The sequence below is a fragment of the Opisthocomus hoazin genome, chromosome 5 (genome assembly GCF_030867145.1).
Source record: "Opisthocomus hoazin isolate bOpiHoa1 chromosome 5, bOpiHoa1.hap1, whole genome shotgun sequence".
NCBI classification, from domain to species: Eukaryota; Metazoa; Chordata; class Aves; order Opisthocomiformes; family Opisthocomidae; genus Opisthocomus; species Opisthocomus hoazin.
Window position 1 is genome coordinate 71,370,344 of NC_134418.1, and position 24,122 is coordinate 71,394,465.

The 24,122-nt window shown below is 42.4% G+C and overlaps 1 protein-coding gene across 1 annotated transcript in view; it reads right to left on the bottom strand.

The window, feature by feature from the left end:
* SPOCK3 (SPARC (osteonectin), cwcv and kazal like domains proteoglycan 3) overlaps positions 1 to 24,122 on the bottom strand; it is a 232,908-nt gene that overhangs the window by 137,279 nt on the left and 71,507 nt on the right. Inside the window, exon 3 of the mRNA XM_075421673.1 lies at positions 11,647 to 11,692. Within this exon, the coding sequence (XP_075277788.1) occupies positions 11,647 to 11,692 (46 nt within the window). The remainder of the gene's footprint in view (positions 1 to 11,646; positions 11,693 to 24,122) is intronic.

Sequence of the window (24,122 nt, forward strand, 5' to 3'; positions counted from 1 at the left end):
AACTAAATATAATTAACAGAACATTCAGATTTATTCCAACAATAATACCTGCCCCACATGATTGTTTATAAAGATGTTACATTGTGATATTTATAGAAATACACAAGCATTTATGTGTGTGTATACATATCACATGCAGTCAAAACACTTGTTTAAATATGTTTTTATATCTTATATGTATATAAGCAAAAGACAGTTCAGCGGGAACAAGTACTCTTTGGACAAATGTCAGGTGTTGCTTTAAAGAACGGCACTGATGGATTGCAATGCAAGTCATAATATTTTTCCATGCTTTAAAGTAGCTTAAATTTTGCAGCTCAGGAGTCAGTATTACTATACTATATTCTTATATTCTCATAGTAAGGGCTAACCTGGAATGCTTGGATATGTATTTCCATAGAACCACTCTTATTAATACGAATGGAATCACATAGATCTGTCTACCTGAGCAATTTTGATATACTTAATCATACTAACGTAAGAATGGCTTTTAAAATACACCAAAGGATAGAAGAAGGAATTAAGACATTTTTAAGACTCATTTTATTATCATATTCATGACTATTGATTCCTTGAACCACAGACTTTTTCAAATATTACAACAAAATGTTGGTATTAAAAGATGTGGGTTCAGATTAAGGATGAATTTTGAAAAAATATATATTATCCATATACAGTAAATCTATGAAAATCTTAGAAAAGGTTTCAACAGTCATCTAAATCTTAGGAAAATAATAACTATGTGTAGACCTCAAAGATAAGCCTGTATGGCAAGCACTGGTTCCTCAAAAATATTACCTGCAAATTAATGTGTGTTGGCCAAAAATAATTTGAAAAAAGTCTCCATATAATGCTGATTTCAAGCAGAATATGGATACACAAAATAATAAATGTAAATAACAAGAACCCATTTGTCTGACTACCAGTGATATTGACAAGGAGTTACATGTGTACCATGTACTTACACCACAGCCTAGAAGACAAAGGGGCATAACAGAGACTGAGTATTTTTTAAACGAGAACTAACAATCTGAAAACACAGACATAAAGCTAAATATTCCACCACCATCTCTCACATGTCGTCAGCTAGGGTTTATGCAATTTAAAGGTCTGCATATTTTGTTCATACATAGATTTTAAAACTTCCAAATATCTATTTGTAATTTCATCATGTAAAGTTGCTATAATTTAAATCAGCAAAGGAGAAAAGTATTTCTGCAAAAGCACTAGTAATTCATTGTTTTGGTTTCGGCTGCCGCCGGCAACAAAAGCGCCACGCGGCCGCCCCTCCCCCCGCCGGCGTGCGGAGGAGAATGGAAAGAAAGAGGCAGAAACTGGTGGGTCGGGATAAGGGCAGTTTAACAGAACAGCAAACAGAGGGAAACAGGAACAACAACGGTACAAATAAGGAGAAAACACAACCACGAACCGTACAACAGCCGCTCTCCCGAAACCAGACCGGCGCTGCGCCCGCCCAAGCCGCCAGTGCCTTCCCGCCGCACCGCCCCCCCCCCGGAACCCAGCGTGACGTCACATGGTATGGAATACCGGGCTCTGTTTGGCCAGGTGGGGTCAGCCCCCACCCCCCAGCTGTGCCCCTTCCTGGATTCCGGTGAAAATTAACCCTGTTCTGGCCAAACCCAGGACATTATCCACCCCTTATTCCATACCATCTACGTCATGCCCAGGTCCCCCATTGTCCAGTTGATCACCACCACTTCTCCTCTCTCCAGATATCATTCCCTTAGTCTATGGATCATCACTCTAAAGTGTCCGTTGAGTTCATTTAATCCATGACTTCAGGCTCCATCCGTCGTAATGGTCTTCCGTGGCAGGGGAGGTGATGTGTGGTGATGGGCGGTCACTTGCTGCATCCGGAGCTCACGGCTGATGTACCTGGTGCGGCCCGTGCCCACAGTCTGCAGGAGATGTTGATCTTGATGAAGTTGCTGGATGCTAGCTGTTGAAAACCAGGTCCAGTTCCATCATTGCTGTGCTCTGCTAGGTTTTCATCGAAAAAGTCCATCCTTCTTTAATCTGGACGATTCTTACTATGCTACTACTGGTACAAAATATAACAATTATAACAGTGATAACAGACAGTGACAGGGTTATTTAACAACTAACTTTATACAATTTATTTATGGACTATTCTCGCCCAAAATTAAATCCCCATGAGGTACACATCGGACTTCCCCATCCTTCCGCATTACCCACCAGGTACACCCAGGTCCTTGAGCAAAAGCAATGCCGCGGACGGGCTTGCCTTTGCCCGAGGCAGGACTGACCCAAACCGTCTTCCCTAACATGTTCCGCATGTGCACTACAGGGACTTTATCCCCTTCTACTGGGCGCTGAGGTTTTGACTGGGCAGGACCAGCCCGGTTGGTGGACCCTCTGGTGTTAACCAACCAGGTGGCCTTTGCTAAATGGGTATCCCAATTTTTGAAAGTCCCACCCCCCATTGCCCTCAAAGTGGTTTTTAGCAGCCCATTGTAACGTTCGATCTTTCCAGAGGCTGGTGCATGGTAGGGGATGTGATACACCCACTCAATACCGTGTTCTTTGGCCCAGGTGTCTATGAGGCTGTTGCGAAAGTGAGTCCCGTTGTCCGACTCGATTCTTTCGGGAGTGCCATGTCGCCACAGGACTTGTTTTTCCAGGCCCAGGATGGTATTCCGGGCGGTGGCATGGGGCACAGGGTAGGTTTCCAGCCATCCGGTGGTGGCCTCCACCATTGTGAGCACATAGCGCTTGCCTTGGCGGGTTTGTGGCAGTGTGATGTAGTCAATCTGCCAAGCCTCCCCATATTTATATTTTAGCCATCGTCCTCCATACCACTGAGGCTTTACCCGCTTGGCTTGCTTGATTGCAGCGCATGTCTCACATTCATGGATAACCTGTGCAATAGTGTCCATGGTCAAGTCCACCCCTCGGTCACGAGCCCATCGGTATGTCGCATCTCTTCCTTGGTGGCCCGAGGTGTCATGGGCCCACCGAGCTATAAAGAGTTCACCCTTATGTTGCCAGTCCAGATCCACCTGAGCCACTTCAATCTTAGCAGCCTGATCTACCTGGTGGTTGTTTTGATGCTCTTCAGTGGCCCGACTCTTAGGGACGTGGGCGTCCACGTGACGGACTTTTACAGCCAACTGCTCCAGACGGGCAGCAATATCTTGCCACAATGGGGCAGCCCAGATAGGTTTGCCTCTGCGCTGCCAGTTGTTCTTCTTCCATTGCTGCAGCCACCCCCACAAGGCATTGGCCACCATCCAAGAGTCAGTGTAAAGATAGAGCACTGGCCACTTCTCTCGACTGGCAATGTCTAAAGCCAGCTGGATGGCTTTCACCTCTGCAAACTGGCTGGACTCACCTTCTCCCTCGGCAGTTTCCGCGACTTGTCGTGTAGGGCTCCATACAGCAGCCTTCCACCTCCGCTGCTTCCCCACAATGCGACAGGACCCATCCGTGAACAGGGCATACTGTTTCTTATCTTCTGGCAGCTGGTTATACAGTGGGGCCTCTTCAGCACGTGTCACCTCCTCCTCTGGTGATGCTCCAAAATCTTTGCCTTCTGGCCAGTCCATGATTACCTCCAGAATTCCTGGGCGACTGGGGTTTCCCATTTGGGCACGCTGGGTGATCAGAGCGACCCACTTACTCCACGTAGCATCGGTGGCATGATGCGTAGAGGGGACCCTCTCTTTGAACATCCAGCCCAGGACCGGCAATCGTGGTGCTAGGAGGAGCTGTGCTTCAGTGCCGACCACTTCTGAAGCAGCTCGAACGCCTTCATATGCTGCCAGAATCTCTTTTTCAGTGGGAGTATAGCGGGCCTAGGATCCTTTGTATCCCCGGCTCCAGAACCCCAGGGGTCGACCTCAAGTCTCCCCTGGTGCTTTCTGCCAGAGACTCCAGGTTGGGCCATTCTCCCCGGCTGCGGTGTAGAGCACGTTTTTAACATCTTGCCCTGACCGGACTGGACCAAGGGCTACGGCATGAACTATCTCCCGTTTAATCTGTTCAAATGCCTGTCGTTGCTCAGGGCCCCATTCAAAATCATTCTTCTTCCGGGTCACGTGGTACAGAGGACTTACAATCTGGGCTGTAATTTGGGATGTGCATCCTCCAAAAACCCACAACACCCAGGAAGGCCTGTGCTTCCTTTTTGCTGGTTGGTGGAGACATAGCTGCTATTTTGTTGATGACATCCATTGGGATTTGACGGCGCCCATCCTGCCATTTTATTCCCAAAAACTGGATCTCTTGCGCAGGTCCCTTGACTTTACTTCGCTTAATGGCGAAACCGGCTTTCAGAAGGATTTGAACTATTTTCTCCCCTTTCTCAAAAACTTCCTCCGCTGTGTCGCCCCATATAATGATGTCATCGATGTACTGCAGATGTTCTGGGGCTTCACCCTTTTCCAGTGCAGTCTGGATTAGTCCATGGCAAATGGTGGGACTGTGTTTCCACCCCTGGGGCAGTCGATTCCAGGTGTACTGGACACCCCTCCAGGTGAAAGCAAACTGTGGCCTGCACTCTGCTGTCAAAGGGATGGAGAAGAATGCATTAGCGATGTCAATTGTAGCGTACCACTTGGCTGCCTTTGACTCCAGCTGATATTGAAGTTCTAGCATGTCTGGCACGGCAGCACTTAGCGGTGGTGTGACTTCATTCAGGCCACGGTAGTCTATTGTCAGTCTCCACTCTCCAGTAGATTTTCTTACTGGCCATATGGGACTATTAAAGGGTGAGCGAGTTTTGGTGATCACTCCTTGACTCTCCAGCTGGCGGATCAGCTGATGAATGGGGAGAAGGGAGTCTCGGTTGGTACGATACTGTCGCCGGTGCACCGTTGTGGTTGCGATTGGCACCTGTTGTTCTTCAACCCTCAGCAACCCCACAACAGAAGGATCCTCCGAGAGACCAGGCAAAATGGACAGCTGTTTAATTTCTTCCGTCTCCACAGCAGCTATGCCAAAAGCCCACCGATACCCCTTTGGGTCCTTGAAATAGCCTCTCCTAAGATAGTCTATCCCAAGGATGCACGGAGCCTCGGGGCCAGTTACAATGGGGTGCTTCTGCCACTCCTGCCCAGTGAGGCTCACTTCAGCCTCCAGTACACTCAGCTCTTGGGACCCCCCTGTCACTCCCGAAATGCAAATGGACTCTGACCCTTTGAACTCTGATGGCATTAAAGTACACTGTGCACCAGTGTCCACTAGAGCTTTATACTCTTGTGGATCTGACGTGCCAGGCCACCGAATCCACACCGTCCAATAGACACGGTTGTCCCTTTCCTCCACCTGGCTGGAGGCAGGGCCCCTCTAATCCTCGTCAGAGAATTTGCTGCTCACCTGCTGTAAGAATGACTTGGAGGTCCCCTCCAGAGGATCGGAATCAAGGTCAAACTGTCTACCTGGTCTGGAGAGCTGGCTTCTGGAAACTGGAGCGGCACTTTTCCTAACAGAATCCCCTTTGGTGATTGTTTTACCTCGCAACTCACGTACTCGTGCCTCTAGACTTGAGGTGGGTTTTCCATCCCACTTCCTCATGTCCTCTCCGTGGTCACGCAGGTAGAACCACAGGGTGCCCCGGGATGTATAGCCTCTGTATTCCCTCTCCTGAGCAGAGAAACGCTTGCCCCTAATAGCTGAGACACTGGCCCGTACAGGTGGGGAGTAGGACATACTCTGTTCGAGTCGCTGGACCTTCTGGGACAATTTATTTACAGCTGAGACAAGGGAGGAAGAGAGACTTTCCTCATATTGGCGGAGTCTGACAGCCACCTCGTCCACTGTTGGTGCGTCTTTACCTTTCCAGTTTACAACTGCCAGTGAGTTGGCATATGAGGAGGGTGCGCTCCGCACAAACTTCCTCCACATGGATTGTGAGCACTGGAGTTCATCTGGGTCTGTGGGTACCTGCTCATCGTCTGTGTCACAGTAAACCAGCTCCCGCACAGCTAATTCCCTCAAGTACTGAATACCCCTTTCCATATTGGTCCACTTGCCAGGATAGCATACAAAATCGTCACTGAAGGGGTACCTCTCCCTCACGCCTGACAGAAGTCTCCTCCAGAGGCTGAGGATTTGTTCCTTTTTCCCAATGGCCTTGTCAATGCCCCCATCCCTGGCCAGGGATCCCAGCTGCTTGGCTTCCTTGCCCTCTAACTCCAAGCTGCTGTCCCCATTATCCCAGCACCGCAGCAGCCAGGTGGCAATGTGCTCACCTGGGTGGCGGCTGAAATCTTTCCGCATGTCTCGCAGCTCGCCCAGGGACAGGGACCGGGTGATGATCTCTGTCTCTATCTCCCGTGATGACCCTGGCTCATCATCATCCCTCCCGGAGCGATCTGCTCTCTTTGCATCTTTCTTTAGTTTTACGGGGGCGACTGCTACCTGCACAGGTTGGTTATTGGGCTCAGTCACTGTGCCTGTGGCTGGAGCTGGAGCAGCTGCTGTGTCCGCTGGGGAAACCGAGGCAGACCCTGCAGCTGTGGCTGCAGCAGCCGTGGTGCCGGTCGGGGGGGCTGGGACTGCCTGCTGGGCTGGAGGGGCTGCAGGGCCGGCTGGGGGGGCAGCGCCAGCCGCAGTGCCTGCTGCTTCGTTTCCCCCCCTTTCCCCCTTAAGGCACTGAACAGTGTTGAACAGGGCTCGGTAGGCGTGGGCCAGACCCCAGCACGTTGCTGTGATCTGTGTCTCTCTGGAGTTCCCAGGGTGGCAGCACACTTTTTGCAGATACTTTACTAGTTTGTCCGGATCCTGTACTTCCTCAGGGGTGAGTTTAAAAAACACCGGAGGTGCCCACTGCCCTAGGTACTTGCCCATGCTGTCCCACACACCGAGCCACTCACAGCTATCCAGCCCCGGGGCAGGTCTCTGCAGGATGTTCTTAACGACTTGCTTAACCCTAAACAAAACCCAGAACCCGTTCAGGAGGCATAACAAAAGGAGAGTGCTGCCCTGAGCATCCCACGGGTACTCGAAATTCTCAAAAGCAGTTAGGACCAGCCTGAGGAAGAGAGGGGGGGCGAAAGAGTGGGGGAAGGTATCCCCTTCGGTTTTCCCCACAGACTGGGTTTGATTATTAACAAAATCTAAGACATAGGATCCGAGGTACGGAAATGACCGCAGTGCCGCATGCAAATACAAGACTAATTTCATGCACAGTGATGTTATCATATCATAAGTCGATATCGTAAGGTAGAGCAAAATTATCATCCTGATCTTTTTCCCAGCGATGATGAACAGCACGGCATTGAATACATACTGCAAATAAGGATTCAGAAACCACAGCCATCTGATCAAAGACAGAAACATTTTTACCGGCGACTATTTAACACAGAAAAATGCGTATAACAAAATTTAACAAAATCTAAGAAAGCAGTTTTAACACCCGCTGCTCAGCCCTGCCGTTATCCCCGCTCCACGTCTGGGCGCCAATTGAATGTTTTGGTTTCGGCTGCCGCCGGCAACAAAAGCGCCACGCGGCCGCCCCTCCCCCCGCCGGCGTGCGGAGGAGAATGGAAAGAAAGAGGCAGAAACTGGTGGGTCGGGATAAGGGCAGTTTAACAGAACAGCAAACAGAGGGAAACAGGAACAACAACGGTACAAATAAGGAGAAAACACAACCACGAACCGTACAACAGCCGCTCTCCCGAAACCGGACCGGCGCTGCGCCCGCCCAAGCCGCCAGTGCCTTCCCGCCGCACCGCCCCCCCCCCCACCAGAACCCAGCGTGACGTCACATGGTATGGAATACCGGGCTCTGTTTGGCCAGGTGGGGTCAGCCCCCACCCCCCGGCTGTGTCCCTTCCTGGATTCCGGTGAAAATTAACCCTGTTCTGGCCAAACCCAGGACATTCATATAATTAATTTTTTTATAGTAAATAGAAAAAAATATCCTGTCTAGTGGACCCATACGTCAGATCTTTTAATGTCAAAAAGATTCCTGGCTTATTTCATACTTTCACAGATTTATAGTTTCTGAAAAGCCAAATATTGACAAAACAAATAAAATGAAAATAATGAAAACACTGAGAGAGATAAATTAAGGATATTATTTATTTCTGCCCTCAAAGAACTTCTTTGCCTCTTTGCATCTTCAGCAGGATGATTACAAACTTGAACACAACAGACATGAGAAGTTGTTACTCCTCCTGTTTAAACATCGTCCTTACCAAGCAATTTCATTCTCCTACTGTAGGTTTATCTCTATATTTTAAAAATCTGTCCTTCACTTAGGAATTTCATGTTTTCATTTGGGAGAACGTCTTTTTACAGAATGTTCTCACTTCAGAGAGTAGCTGCTGCACAAACCAGAGTAGCAATAACAGAAGATTGGAGGAGAAGCTTTCCTAAAGATTCTCTAACACGGATTTCAGGACAAGGGGCAATAGGCACAAACTGAAGCACAGGAAGTTCCGTCTGAACATGAGGAAGAACTTCTTCCCTCTGAGGGTGACGGAGCACTGGAACAGGCTGCCCAGGGAGGTTGTGGAGTCTACCTCTCTGGAGATATTCAAGACCTGCCTGGACAAGGTCCTGTGCAGCCTGCTGTAGGTGACCCTGCTTCAGCAGGGGGGTTGGACTAGATGACCCACAAAGGCCCCTTCCAACCCCAAACATTCTGTGAGTCTGTGATTGCTTGGCTTGCAATAAGCCCCAGCAGATCACAGGACTCCACAGTCAGTCATGATGTACCTATTTATTCCTTTGACTAGTTCATTTTGGTAAAAGAAAAGAAAAAAAAAATATGAAAAACCCATACGTCTAAATGTATGGTTATTGAGGTGAAAAAGCTAATTAAGAGTTAAGAGTTATTTGACTTTAAACTTAGGAGTGAAGTGGTAAGAAATTGGAGTGGAATGGTGCCGGTGGAGACAGCACTTACAACACAGCCCTGGAACGACACTTAGAGAGACTATCAGAATGTACACCTAAAATTTAGTTTTTATAGTCTATTAACTCTCACTTTTTGTTATCTCATTAAATAATATGAGGGGAAAAAATGTGCTGAGATTGTCACTGTTGTGTGTCTTTTATTGGAAAACACAGAGAATCATAAAAGACCTGACTCCTTGAGTAAATCCTGAACATCACATTCACTCAAGGGAAACTGACATTTACAAGGTTGCCACACTTTAAAAGCATGAATGGCTCTTCCCACAAAACATCACCCATGATCATTTTCCCATTTGACGAGACAGATTTGATTATATGAACAAGTACGTGGTACTTCCACGGTTATATTTCATTCTCAGAAGTATTTTGTTATGTTTCGAAAAATCTTTTCCCATTATACCCAAAAGTAAAGGGAAGTCAACTCTGACAACATGGAGACCAAAATATTGGCTGGGAAACCTTCTCTCATTTAGTGTATCTCCCAGATCTAGTCAGTAATGTTATTTACACACTTTCAAAAAAAAAAAAAAAAAAAAACAACCACCAAAAAAAAAACCAAACAGCAGCAGCATACAAGTCTCTGATTAATAAAGAATATTTGCATGTCAGTCAGTCTAGAAAGCATCTAATTTTTGAGAAACTGTAAATCTTTTCATGTACAGCTCAATTCAGTATCATTGCTAAATTCAATACAAAGACTGTAGCAGTTATTTCAGGAAAACTGAAACGCAGCACACTGGCAGGTAAAAATACACGATATTCTTTAAATGACAGACTGACAAATTATGACACTGGGAATATTTATAGTAATAAAACTTCAGTGTACCTTTTATTATTAAAAAGTGTTCCCAACTAGCATTATTTGGTTTTCAGTTATAAATTACACAGTAAAATCTAGATAAAAGAACTACTCGTCAAAGGCATTTCACTCTTCAATGTTAATTTTCAGTTAGCAACGATATGACAACACATTTTGCAAACAAGGTATGACAGATAACCTTAACTCATTTTCTTAGTTGGGTTGTTTGTAAATTCAGAAAAGTATTCTAGAAACAACAGCACCAGGATGCCCAAAAAACTCAGAGACATAGAACAAACCAGAGTGTGCAAAAGTAAATCTGGTGGAAAAAACAGTATTTCAGTATACCTTCTGAAAAAACACAGAAAACCCTTCTGAAAACAGCCAATTGAAAAAAAAAAAATCCCACATCAAAAAAAAAAACACCAAAACCCCAAAACATATGAGGTATGTCATAACCAAAAAAAAGAGTCATGAGCAAAATTTACAGCATATTCAATGACTTCCAAGGAAAGACTTTGACACCTTTAAGTCATTAATTAAAGTATAACCTATTCCAGTTCTCATACTAGAAACACGAGCATGCCCCTCTATCAAAAACCAAAGAATAAAAGGAACAGACCAAAGGTACTTTGCAGTGAAGTGATAAGTTTGCTTCTTAGATGAGGTACTTCACCAAAAGAAAGGAATCTTTTTCTCTGAGGAGTCAGATGACTTAAGTACTTTTTCCTAATGTATTAGTATATAATGAGGAGACACACATGGTCTGCAAAACTGGCAGGTTCTAAAATGTTCAGGTTGCCATGATTCCAAATTAACATTTACAAATTTCCACCAAACACGAAGAAAATCACCACAATTTACAGAGCAGTGATAACATAACTTTTCTCCCTTCCCGCAAACTGGCAAAACACGCTGGATGCAATCGTTGAAGAAATTACAGCATTTCCTTTCACAGGCTTACTACAGTAATCCTGAACTACAGTGACAAAGACACAGAACATGGTGCAAAGTCCTTCTCTCAAGAGCTATGGTTGTAATAGAATACAATTCATTACAAATCTCCCTTAAAAGTCAGTATCCATTATGGAGAAAGTTCTTTACATTGAGTAAACATTATTTTTGCAACATATTTTTATCTCAGTCCCTTGCGTACAAGCCCCTACACTGCTTCTTCATTGCATTTGTGCCTTTGGTATTATCAGAGCAGACAAAGTCTCTGAAGCTCTGCTGAGGCCAATTAAAAAAAAGTATCAAGAATCTCCGTAGTTTCACAATATAGTCATACACTTTGAAACAACATACATGAAGCGGATTATATTGACAGTAAATATTAAGTTCCAATGCCTGGGGAGGAAATGCTTAATGTCAAAATTTGCTGTGCTTGCTCAAAGCATTCTAAGGCTGAAATTGTTGTACTGTAGCATTCTCAACGCTCCATCTGTGTTTTGCCTCAAGACAGATCACTTGAACATGACAGAGACTTCCAAAACTGTTTTTTCTAGATCTTCTTTTATCAGCCACATATAAAGAGACTTTTAACAGTTTAATGAACTTCTTTTAATTGCAAAATACAAATATCAGATTGCACGCCTGTTTTTCCTCAAATGTCCTACTGGAAAGGCAACAGTGCTAAACTTAAATATATAAATAAAACAAAACCAAACCTCCTACACCTCATGAACTTGTTTACAGGAGGGAAACTTTAAGCTAGTTTGGAGGTTCCTAATGCTCCCCTCTGTGTCTCTAATCAATAAAAGCTTGCAAAAATCACAGATACAAAATGACAACTAGGTTGAATTTCTGGCCCTATTTAAATCAATCATTTGAAGAGGGAGAAAATGACAAATTCATAGAATTCTGTAGTTATTCTAGAACAGGAGCACAATTATAAATACTTGAATTTTATCCCATACAAATAACTAGTAGCAGAATCTTACCTTGATCAAATGGTTTACCCGGACTCCATGTACGAAAATAATCATCCTGGAGAGGGAGAAACAACCTACATTTAGTAAAATGTAAGAAATCAATGTATACATGAAAAATTGACAGGATCATGAAAGACAGAAGACTATACCAACCTCTACTTCCTAGAAACGGCAAGCAGTGAAAAACAAATGAGAAAAAGATCACAGTCATTATAATGGGAAAAATTACTCATAAAACAGTGTAATTCAGAGGCCATTTACACTCATTAAGAAAAAATGCTATTCAAACAATGTTACTTACTAGAAGTTAAAGACAGAAAAAGTATTTCTCACAGTACTTATATGGGTAAAGTTTCTAACATTGCTTTTAAAACGTTACAGTAGTTTTCCTGTACTTTAAGTTCTAAAATATGGAAAAATTTCATTACATTTTCTATTAATGACTTCTCAAAGTCATATTCTGTATTCTTCTCCCCATTATCCCAATCCTTCCATTTGCTTTTTAGGTTGGATGGAGGTGGTTTGGGTTTTTTGAATTGTACTATGGTTTGAATGGATTATGGTTTGCATGGAATTTTCTATCTGAAATCCAAAAGATACATACTCATATACCATAGATACCTATACTGATTTTCCTAAAAAGTTAATTTCCAAATCACCTAGTACTTACAGACGTCCATTACTGGACATGTTAAACGAAGTCTTTATGTGCCTCTCAAACCAAAACATAACAGTTGATTGATTCTCAGATTACATAAGGAAACTGCTTCAATAAATTGCAGTTCCACCATTTTACAAATATTCCTAAAGCTATTTAACCTATCACATGCAAAAGAACGTGGCTTCCTGTCACATTCACACCTTTCCTGATCTTCGGTCAGTAAGAGTTTCATTATTATAATGTTCAATATTCTCTTCAGAATATCATCAAGAGGGTAATATAATTTACAAAGCCACATTTTTTCATAATTTTAATACAAAATTAAAAGCAGAATGAACAAATACACAGTTTACAGTGAAGGCTGAGGAGCATCATAGCATCTCTAGCCAAAGTATTCTTTAACAATGCATAAGTGCAAAAGGCAGTGTCTCAGGACAGAGCCTATGACTTCTGACTTTCTTCAGGGGCTTTCTTGCCTTTGTCCAGAGCATATGAAAGGGCAGTTGTACAAGTATATGGAATAAAGCCACAATTTTTTTACAGTCGCCACACCACTTTTTCAACACTTTCTAGCTAAAGGTACCCATGGATTTTAAATAGAAAATTCATCCTTACTGCTCTGCTTGAAACTATGTGAAATCTCAGCAATTCTTTCAAGTCTCTCTCTGTTTGAAAGACACACAAAGTACTTCTATTAGCCATGTATAACAGATCTCAATGAGTTTAATATCCATGCCTTAAAATGATGCATGTTTAAGCATTATGCTCGGTCAGGGTCATAGTGATGTAGTGTTTCTAAGAGATGAAGCTCGCGCTACAATTATGTATGTACTTTGAGACTAATAAATAATTTTATTTTTCCTGAAAATGGCTTACTTTAACAAAATTGATATATGTAGTCTGAAAATCTGACAACCTTAAGAAAAGAATTCAAAATGACCAAAAGCAGCTTAATCAGAAAAGTTAGAAAAAAGGAAAAAAAAAAAAAGGTATTTTGCCCCAAACACTTCTATTGCTTCTTTTCAGACTTCAGCATTCTTCTGTATGAATTCTTCTGTCCTCATTCTTAAAAAGCAGTTGCTACGTTAGTTTTAAGAAATACACATTTAAGTACAGTAAAAGAGAAAAAAGCTCACTGGAAAAAAATCCTATCTGAGAATGCAGTTATACAGCAGAAGGTTTCAGTTTTCAATAGAGATACCAAAATATGATCCTATTAATTTTCTTTCTTGTGTAGAGCATTTGTTACGTCATTTTATTGATGTCTCCTCTGCAACATTTTCTGTAAATGCTGCCACATATTGCTGACATCACTTGAATTATTCTCATACAGAAATCTATACTGCTAAAGAATATAATGGTACACGGTAGATATGATGAGTCTGAGTCAGAGAACAGCAGGTGTCCTAGAGCAAGGAATGCAGTTTCTTCACCAATATTTTCAGACCAAGGTTGACCTGAAAAAATAAAGCAATCCAGCCCTTGTTTCATGTTCACATTTTATCTCTAGAATGGCCTATGCATCAATAGCCTATATATTAAAATAAAAGCTGATTTATGTCAGAGAACCCACTAAAATTGAAGCAATTCTCTGAATTTATAATTATCTTTATATTTTATCCAAGTATAGCTTCACTGCTAAAGCACAGGTTGTACAGCAGGGATATTAATAATTGTGTGACTTACAAACTACCAATTTAGGGAAAAGTCTAATAGGCAACTGTTCAGTGTGAGGTACTGTATTATATATAATGCCTTTTCAAGAAACAGTACTTCTAACAGTTACCAAAGCTAAAAAGATACAAGATTTCCTGGACTTCACTCAATGCCCAACTTAAATTCTGCCCATACAAAACTCCACTCAAATTTTATACAGCTTATCATAATGCAAAAAATACATTTTACTGTTGGCCTCCCTATTGCTACACAGGGAATTATTTGATTTTATCAAACAGCAGCTACATGCTCCAGTTTGTAGATGGACACGAAATCATATTTTGACAATTTCAGAAACAAGCTGCACATGTTCTCTACCATAACTTAAAACCTGCAGTATTAGATTTAGATTTTTTTCCTTGCTATTAGCTATGAGACTATTTTGTTGCTTTTAGTTTCAATGAGTTCTTAAGGGGTCTTTTATTCCATTTCTTATCTCTGTATCTCAAGTACATACATCTGCTTTGCATCTGATCTGAAAGCTCTTCACCTCATTTAGGCTAGGTCTTTGCTATTTGGTAGCTATGCTATCTTCAGACTCCACTGCCACAAGCCAACGGAACTGAGCCAACAGTCCCACATCACAGCCCTTCGCTTGCCTCGAGCTCACTTCTGCAGCAGACTTGAGCTCACCAAGTATCCCCTCTTCACATCTTTGCACCCCTTCAACAGCAGAGGGTTTGATTCATCTGCACCAAACATTCCTAGTGAACCCCTAACACGCATTTATATTCTAAGTCTCACTGAATGAGCTGTGGTAGGGCTGTCAGCTGATACCTCTGTCCCAACATCTTTTCGGTGCTGGGAAAAGAAAATTAGCACCAACAATGTGTGGAAGCTTTTTTACCACTACTGTCTTGTTCTAGGACCTTCAGCCCAGTGTCAGCAAGACTGCCATTACCCTGTAAAACCCTAAATCTCTGATCACATGGAGAAGTGCTACAGCAATAAAAAAATGAGACACCATCAAAACTTCCATCGTATGGGAAATCTACCACTGCTAAACACTGCAGTTTCCCCAAATCAATGAGGGCCGCAGGCAGCATCCATGGCATAACTAAGATACTCCACCACATCTAAGAAGAGTACTGCCCCAAAACACAAACCGTAACTAGGGACACAGAAGTTGCACCATGAAAATGCATGATGCTTGTGTACTGGGAAGTTCTTGAACCTGAAATCTGAGTCAGTCTGGAATACTCATCCAGAATACAGACGTGCTCTACAGCAGCGTGGAGATACCCAACTGCCTTTCAGATGCTGTTTTTCATCTCTGCTGACCTGCATAGACATTTGACTTATCATACAACATTGATACAACTCTGTTGCATGAATGTGGAGTGTTAGTTTAGCCAGTTAACTGGTGGATAGTGCACTCAAGTGAATAAGGTAGGTACCACATGCCCCAACACTGTATTTACTATCCCAGCACCTTATGTGTCTCAGAACATCTGTGAGGGCAAGAAGCCTGGATGGACCATGTGCTCCCAAGCATGATTTCTACCAGTTGTCCCACATGCATTCACTAGGTTACTTAAGCTGTAGGCCAACAGGAACATACTTTCTGTGACACCACATAACTAAGGACCTGCAGCAGAACTAGGAGCAGAACTAGTTCCAGAAGGGCAGGGACTATTTGTCTAGTGAAGTTTTTGGTCCTATACTTTCTTCTCAACCTGATCTATCTCTCCTCACCGGCTGAGATACCTCTTATGATTCCCATGAAGCCACCTTTGAGCATTCCTTTCCAACACTCCAAAGAAGCACAGAGCAGGAACTATTCTTTAGTGAATCAGGGTTTAAAGAAAAAAACATTTATCAGATTTATTACCTGGACTTAAGAAATAAGAAAAAACAAAGTCTACAAGATTTTTACAGTCTAGCATAGAAATGTAACTACTGCCAGATTTCCCCCAAATTAAGTCTCCCATTAGAAATATAAATAGTTTAGCCAAAACCACCAAAAGTAGTTCAGTGCACAGAGCACCTCAGATACAGATAAAAGCAATGGCACTTCACATCCAGTTCTTCTGGGAATCAGGTAATCTTAAAGATCAGTGTAACACGTCAAAAAATCAACATGAGAAAACAAACTCCAAAATAACGCACCACAACACACGTAATACCAGCACTGCTCCTCTGGCAGTGAAGGCCCTAAACACCTGTAGGCGAGATCATGCCTTCCTGCAAAACTCCTTTCCTATTAGTCCGGCCCCGAGGCTTCTCAAGCAGGCTGCTGGAGTGCCAGGTGAGGGGATGCTGATTTGCTGTTCAGTGCCAGGGAGGCTGCTGTCAGCTTCCCCTGCTGCTTCGGACTCCTGGGCCACGCCACCCCCGGGATCCGCATGCATGGGGCTGGCAGAGCACAGCGAGAATCCATAGCTGCTTCCAGCTACTCTGGCACTCAGCTCCCCACACTCAACAGTGAGCCCGCTCCCTTGTCGTTGCCTCGTGCTTCTAGTACTGTTGATGAGGCTGGGCTAGGCGCCACTGCTTTTCATCCCTCCCCTCTCTGTTTCACAGATCTCATTCAGTAAGATTTCTGTGGAGGCTGTCTATCTGGTACTAGCAGCGTTACTAACAGCAAGTTTGAATAGCAAAGTATTGAAATCATTTGCCAAGAAATAGCAAATGCTCACTAAAGCTTATATTCAGAAATACTGAGAAAATACTGAAAAACATTTTGAAAAGGAAGGAATTAATATCAAAGCACGAACACTATAAGCTTCTAAATGCCAGCACTGTTTAAAACCTTGTTTCTTTAAAAGTGCATCTCGTATTTCTCATCATGAATAAAAATATAACAAACTGTCTTTTGACAATTCAGCTGGTCAAGATGGCCTTAAAACAGGTTTGTTAGACTACAGGAGCTATAGTGTAACAGAGTTGAGAGAAGAGTTGAATGCCAGCAACATAGGTGAGGTATGAGGCCATCTGTGGGACTTGCACACACCTGTGCAGAAGGGTCGCTGCTCAATTTGCTCAGCTGCCCCTTCACTAAGGCACAAGCCCTTGGCAACAAGGGCGAAACTTCTTCCCTGACCTCTGCACACAATACCACAGTCTGGAGAAGAGAAGGACAGCCAAGTGTGGCAGAACAGTAACAGACTACACAGAGAGCTCAGATCACATCTATGGGGCTGGAGGGAATTCACCCAAGCATGTTGAAAGAGATGGCCAATATGATTGTGAGGCTATGGTTTGTATCTATGAAAAACAGTGGACCATATCAGGGTGATCTCTGGGAACTGGAAAAAAAGCTATCATCTTAAAAAATGAAACACAAGAAGGCAGATGCAGGGAACTACAGGCCAGGCAGCCTCACCTCAGTCCCTGTAAAGCTCAGTTGACAACATCCTCTTTGAGTCCCTTCCCATGCAGGTGACAGACGAGAATAAATACTCAGTGCAGACCTACCAAGGATTTACAATGCTTGACCAGCCAGACTGCCTTCTACAATGAAGCAAGTTTTGTGCACAAGGGGAGAATGGTGGGTGCAGTGTACCTTCACTTTACTAAGGCTTTTGACATAGTTTCCCACACTGTGTTCGTTTGGAAGCTGAGGAAGAAAAGGCTGGACAGTTAAGTGGGCTGAAAATTGATTGCATTGGTGGTCAACAGCTTAACATCCAATTGGTGTCCCACTAACGGCCAATACACCTCAGGGTCAGTTCTGGGGTTCGTACTGTTTAACATCTTCAGCAACAACCTGGATGATAACACAGAGCGTGCCATAAACAACTGAACTAGTGGGAGCAGGTAACACAATAAACAGAAAAGGCTCAATCCAGAGATATCCCAGTAACTTGTGGGTTTACCCAGCAGAAAAATGAGGTTCAATAAGAACTGGAAAGTTTTGAACCTAGAGAGGAATAACTAGGAAGGAATGTGGGGTACAGGACTCCGTTGAAAATGTCCTGGAAGTTACAGAGGACAGCAGAATTTGGGAGCTGGATTTATTTAGTCTGGGAATGAGGAGGCTAATGGATGGTTGCCTGCAACTATTTGAAGAGCAATCACCAGCTCTTGTCAGCAGTGCCAAATGATTTAACAAGGTGCAAATCGCACAATGCAATTTGGGAAGTTCAGCCTGGATATGAGGAAAAATTTCTTTACTAGGAGCATAGAGCAGCAGCAGAACAAGCTGCTCATGGATATCACGGCGTCTTCATTCTTGGGGGTTTTCAAGATTTGACTGGAAAAAATCCACAGCTGACCTGATAAATTCAGTGTCAGAACAGCCCCAACTTTGAGTGGGAGGCTAGATTCTAGGTCCATCAGGGATACCTTCTAACTAAAATTTATCTGAATCAATGACTTTACAGCATGTCAATACTCTTAACTCCAAATATGCAAGAAAAGTAACAGTTCTTTTCTGCTGTCCTTTTGCAATGTATTATTTTCTTTATTCACCTATGTATCCTGCTTGGATAGTCGAACTGGCATATGCATATACGATAGTTGCTAATAGTGGGATGGGAGGAAAAAAAAAATAAAAGAAGTAACCGATGACTGGGGACAAAAGAAGTAGATCAAGGGAGAAACTTGGAGCACACCAAACAAAAATATGGTTTTGGAATCAGGTAAGTAAATAGAGGAGTCACAAAGTAATTTCTGGAAACCGAGGTTTGGGAACATAGACATTAGGAGACAAATGGGTAGAAAGGGACTGATAACTGGGCAGGAGAGAAGATTAAGCCAGGAGGTAGAAGTAGGCTGGAACTGCCACATGAAGGAAATTAAGAAGAAGGAAGACAACCACACTAGTGACTGATTTTTTAAGCAGTGAACTGGAAGGAGGTGGTATAAGAAGGAAGTGGAAATTAGCTGAAAGAAATAAAGAATTCAGATATGCATCTCAAAGTGACTGGATAAGACTGGTATTTAGCCTAGGCAAGCAAAGGAAGGATGAGAAATCAAGAACAGTATAGATAGGAATGGTACAGGCAGAGGTTTGAAGAAATGTAAATGAATAATTAAGTTGTGGAAGACACAGTATTGCAAAAAAACTAAAGTCACAAATGTTTTCTTTACAGTATGGAAAGCAACCCAAAAATTCGGGGTCTCTATCTCTCAGTACATAGTGAAGAAAAGCACTGACAAACTGTTTCACTCATGTCTTCCACATAGACTCTAGAGGTTACCATTTCTAAGTTGCAGAGGTCAGCATAAAGCTGGATGAGAACTTCCATGGATTTTTTTCTCGTTTGTTTAGCTTTTTGTAAGAAAAATGATATTTTTCAAAACACACATTTTCTGGAAACATACCAAGTTTGATGAATTTTAACTGTTAGACATTCAGGATCTTTTTACTGAAAGAAATACCTTGCTTAATTTGATTGGCAACTTCCCCTCGTTATTTCGAGGCAGCTGTATACTATTGAAACTTCTTCTATGCATGATGCATACCTGGCGCCCCAACTAACAAAAGAGCTTCTACTACTCACACAGTGCCTGCTCTGTTTAGTGTCTTCTCTCTAACACACAAAGAATCACATGAAACGATCATTATGGTTACGAAAAACACTGAACTAAAAAGAAGCTGTTTAATATATTTCTTGTCAAAGGGCATTTCACATTTCTAGCTTAAATTCAATATTGAAATAAAAACATTCAATAAATGTCAAAAATATGATGACATGAAAATTTTATTTTTAACCAAGTCTGGGCTTTCAAATCACTTTAAGAACTACAAGTCCATTAAAATTATTGATGTGTCAATCCTCCATTAAATACAAATTCTTAGGGTTTTCTCAGCCTGCTTTTAAAAAAAAAATAGGAAATTTCATACACAAATCTATGATGAATTAATATCATTAAAATCAAGCTCAGAAGCCAGTTAGATCAAGTGCTATATTCAGTGCTCCAGTACCTCAGAGATAATGGAGACCATCCTTTGAGTATGACAACTCCAAACCCTAGATACAAGGGAACTCCACAAAGGTAGGGTCAGTTTGACTGACATGGAGAACCACAAAAAGAAAAATCAGAGACAAGACTGAATTTGCCGTTTCTAAGTCTCTTTCATGCCAAACAATCTTCACTGTGGGACACAGCAAGTGATGATATATCTTTCGGTAGAAGGAAGTACCTCCCCACAGCACTAAAAACTGACATACATTGCTGTTGTATTTTATAATACACATCCCTTTCAGAAAAGATCAGTCATAGCTTCATTTCTCGTTTAAGACTGAGAAAAGCTCATTCTTTCCTTACAACATCCTGAAGACATTTATCATCCTTTAGAAGCATTAGTCTCATAATTCCTGATCCAGGACTCTTGTTGAGTGAAGAATAAACCAAAAAAACTTGAAGTAAATCACCAGTAAGAAACAGGACAGTCATTGGAGGTACCAATTTTAATCATATTTGAAGCCCTGCAGGTTAAAAAAAAGGGGTGGATGGTAAACTGTCTCAGCATCCTACTTGGACCAAATGTGATGAATAAAAACTTGAAGAAAAACGTCCTTCTGCTTCAAATGTTGCACTATTCCACAAATGACAGGAGCTCATGTAACTTGTCTGCCCTTTCCCCCACTCCTTTTTTTTTATATATAATGCAGCTATGAAAATTGTTATATCGTATTCAGGACAGAAGCTCTGACAGACATGAAGGACACATGGAGGGCACAAGGACAGAAACAGTCTAGCTTTTAAAGGTCTGCTTAGTGTCTAAGAAAGGTATTGCAAAGGCCTTGGCCCTTACTCAGTTTCTAGAAAACATTTTTTTTCAACCACCTCTATGGACAGCAAGAGGAAAGTAAAGTGCTACTCATCAGCCTGCTTTCAGGAAGCTGGAAGTTTTTGTGGTTTTAGCATGTCAAGGAGAAAAATCTGGAATTAGTTACAAAACAGATACTATACTTTTGCTACTGTTGCTGCTGTTTGTTTGTTTTTCATTCTGGAGAAAATTCATTACAAAGATAATGCTGAGGTCTGCCATATCATGCCACTTGCATGGACAGGATTTTGGTATGTGTCTCCCAACAGGTAAGTCTCTTATGCCAAGCCTCAGAACAATGTTCTGGTCTACCTCTCATTGCCATGAAGACAGAGAACACCCTAGTGTGAAAACAGTCCAAATGGAAGAAATTAAGGAATACAAAAGATTATGAGAGGCATTACAGCATACTTATCATTAAAAAGCAAATAGGAGCACATGTGGCAACAGAAAATGGGATGGAAGGAAAACCACAGGTCTAAGGACTATATATTTGCAACATAATAGAAGGAAACAGCTAAAATTACTGCTCTCAGTTTAAGAAGAGTGCTGCACAGATTTTAAGGAACAAAACAAAGCTGTATGGAAAGAATTATGACCTGTTTTTATACAATCTGTATTTTTTTTTTTGTGGGAAAAATATCGCTTTTAAACAAGTTGAAGACTTCCAAAAAAATCAACAAATACCTAAACTCAGAGTCTGTGAAGACATACGCTGCACTTCAAAAGCTGTAATTAAATGAGTGATAGAGATACTAAAACAACATTTTTTGTAAATATTATATATGTATATATATACACTGGATGGTTATTTTTCTATATATTTATTATAGTCAAGCCTATGTAACTTATACCAGATCAGGAGGGTGGGGACAGGACACCAACAACCTGCAAATTTGGTAGATATACAGACAGTAAGGACAGTAAATTGCTCAGAAATTCAATCATTATACAACTACACCCTGGTAGATGTTATTTTTGTTAAAGCTATTCATAATTTTAAGCAAACTACTCTTTGATTCAAGATGGGATTTTAAGAGTTATGTTGTACGTTTATCAATAAAAAGCATCAATTGCAATGTATTTTTATGTTCTCTTGTTCCTAGTGGCCCTATGGCAACTACGGAACTTACACATATGGTCAGTAATATGGAAGCTTAAAAATATCATATGAATCAGCAAACTTCATGAATATATAATGTTGAGTTAAACAAAAATAAACTGTAGAAAATGCAGTCACTACAATTGCCTATGAAAAACAGTATGGACGCTTTTAACATACATCATCTTTTTATTGCCTTTCACAATTTTTATGCAATCAAACACTTGATAACACAAAGAAATGCTGTATCTTCTGACACATGCCATTAACAAGTTTTACTGATGCTGTTGCGCAAGAATAGGTTTGTAAGATGTATAAGGGAAGATAATGCAATGCTCATGGAAGTTCCTAGATAAAAGCTTAAGAAAGTAGTTTTCTAATCAACAGATAAAGTAAATGAATAAAAGGCAACATGTGCAAGTGTACTGTGAATTTTAGACAGATAACTACACTCATTTCAACAAGATCATCAAATACCTGATAATAAATTTTGGTCACTGATGTACCACAACTGGATTTTAGGGGTTAATATGCCTTTATTAATATATCTTTAATAATGATTAAGTTATTAAAGATAACTTTAATCCTTAAGTTATCTCATTCCAGTTACTGAGAAATGCTACCTTACAGGGTAGCTACGGTTACAGGGTCTACAGGCCCTGACTCTGATATATCCTGTTTAAATGACAAATACCTTCTCCAAGTTTTCAGGGAAACCATTTTGTCTTCTGGCAAATAACTAATAAGGAATTAACCAATCACTCCAGCAAATAGTAAGATTACTGATTCACCTCATTATCATTTTTAACTTTTGCCACTATAGAACCATAGAATGCTTTGGGCTGGAAGGGAACTTCAGAGGCCATCTAGTCCAACCCCCCTACAGAGAGCAGGGACATCTTCAACTAGACCAGGCTGCTCAGAGTCCCGTCCAACCTGGCCTTTAATGTTTCCAGGGATGGGGCCTCCACTACCTCTCTGGGCAACCTGTGCCAGTGTTTCACCACCCTCATTGTAAAAAATTTCTTCCTTATATCTGGTCTAAATCTACCCTCTCTAAAGCCATTGATCTTTGTTCTATCACAACAAGCCCTGCTAAAACGCCTGTCCCCATCTTTGCTGTAGACCCTCTTCAGGTACTAAAGGGCCGCTATAAGGTCTCCCTGGAGCCTTCTCTCCTCCAGGCTGAACAGCCCCAACTCTCTCAGCCTTTCCTCATACAAGAGGTGCTCCAGCCCTTGGATCATCTTTGTGGCCTCCTCTGGACCCGCTCCAAAACATCCATGTCCTTCTTGTGCTGGGGGCTCCAGAGCTGGACGCGGGACTCCAGGTGTGGTCTCACCAGAGTGGAGCTGAGGGGCACAATCATCTCCCTTCCCCTGCTGGCCACACTTCTCATGATGCCACCCAGGATGAGGTTGGCCGCCTGGGCTGCGAGCGCACACTGGTGGCACATGTCCAGCTTCTCATCCATCAGTACTCCGAAGTCCTTCTTGGCAGGGCTGCTCTCAATCCCCTCATCCCCCAGCCTGTATTGATACCAGTAGTTGCCCCGACCCAGGTGCAGGACCTTGCACTTGGCCTTGCTGAACCTCATAAGGGTCACACAGGACTACTTTTCAAGCTTGTCCAGGTCCCTCTGGATGGCATCCCACCCTTCTGGTATGTCAACTGCACCACTCAGCTTGATGTCATCTGCAAACTTACTGAGGGTGCACTCAACCTCACTGAGTCATTGACAAAAATGTTAAACAGCACCGGTCCCGGTACAGACCCCTGAGGGACACTACTCGTCACTGGCGTCCACTTGGACATGGAGCTGTTGACCACTACCCTCTGGCTGTGACCTTCCAACCAATTCCATAGTCACCAAACAGTCCACCCATCAATTCCATATCTCTCCAGTTTAGGGAGAATGATGTTGTGGGGGAGTGTATCAAAGGCCTTACAGAGGTCCAGACAGACGACATCCGTACCTCTTCCCATGTCCGCTGATCTAGTCACTCCATCACAGCAAGCCACTAGGTTGGTCTGGCAGGACTTGCCCTTGGTGAAGCCATGCTGGCTGTCTCAAATCACCTCCCTGTCCTCCATATGTCTTCGCATAGCTTCTAGGAGGATCTGCTCCATCACACAGAACTTTTCCTAACCACTGTCACAGACAAAATAACAAAGCATTACACTGAAAATATTATTAGTTCACATAAAACCATTAGATACTGTAAATGAGAAATATTACTAATACATGCAGGCATCCAAAACTTTGCCACAAGACTGAGGAAAGA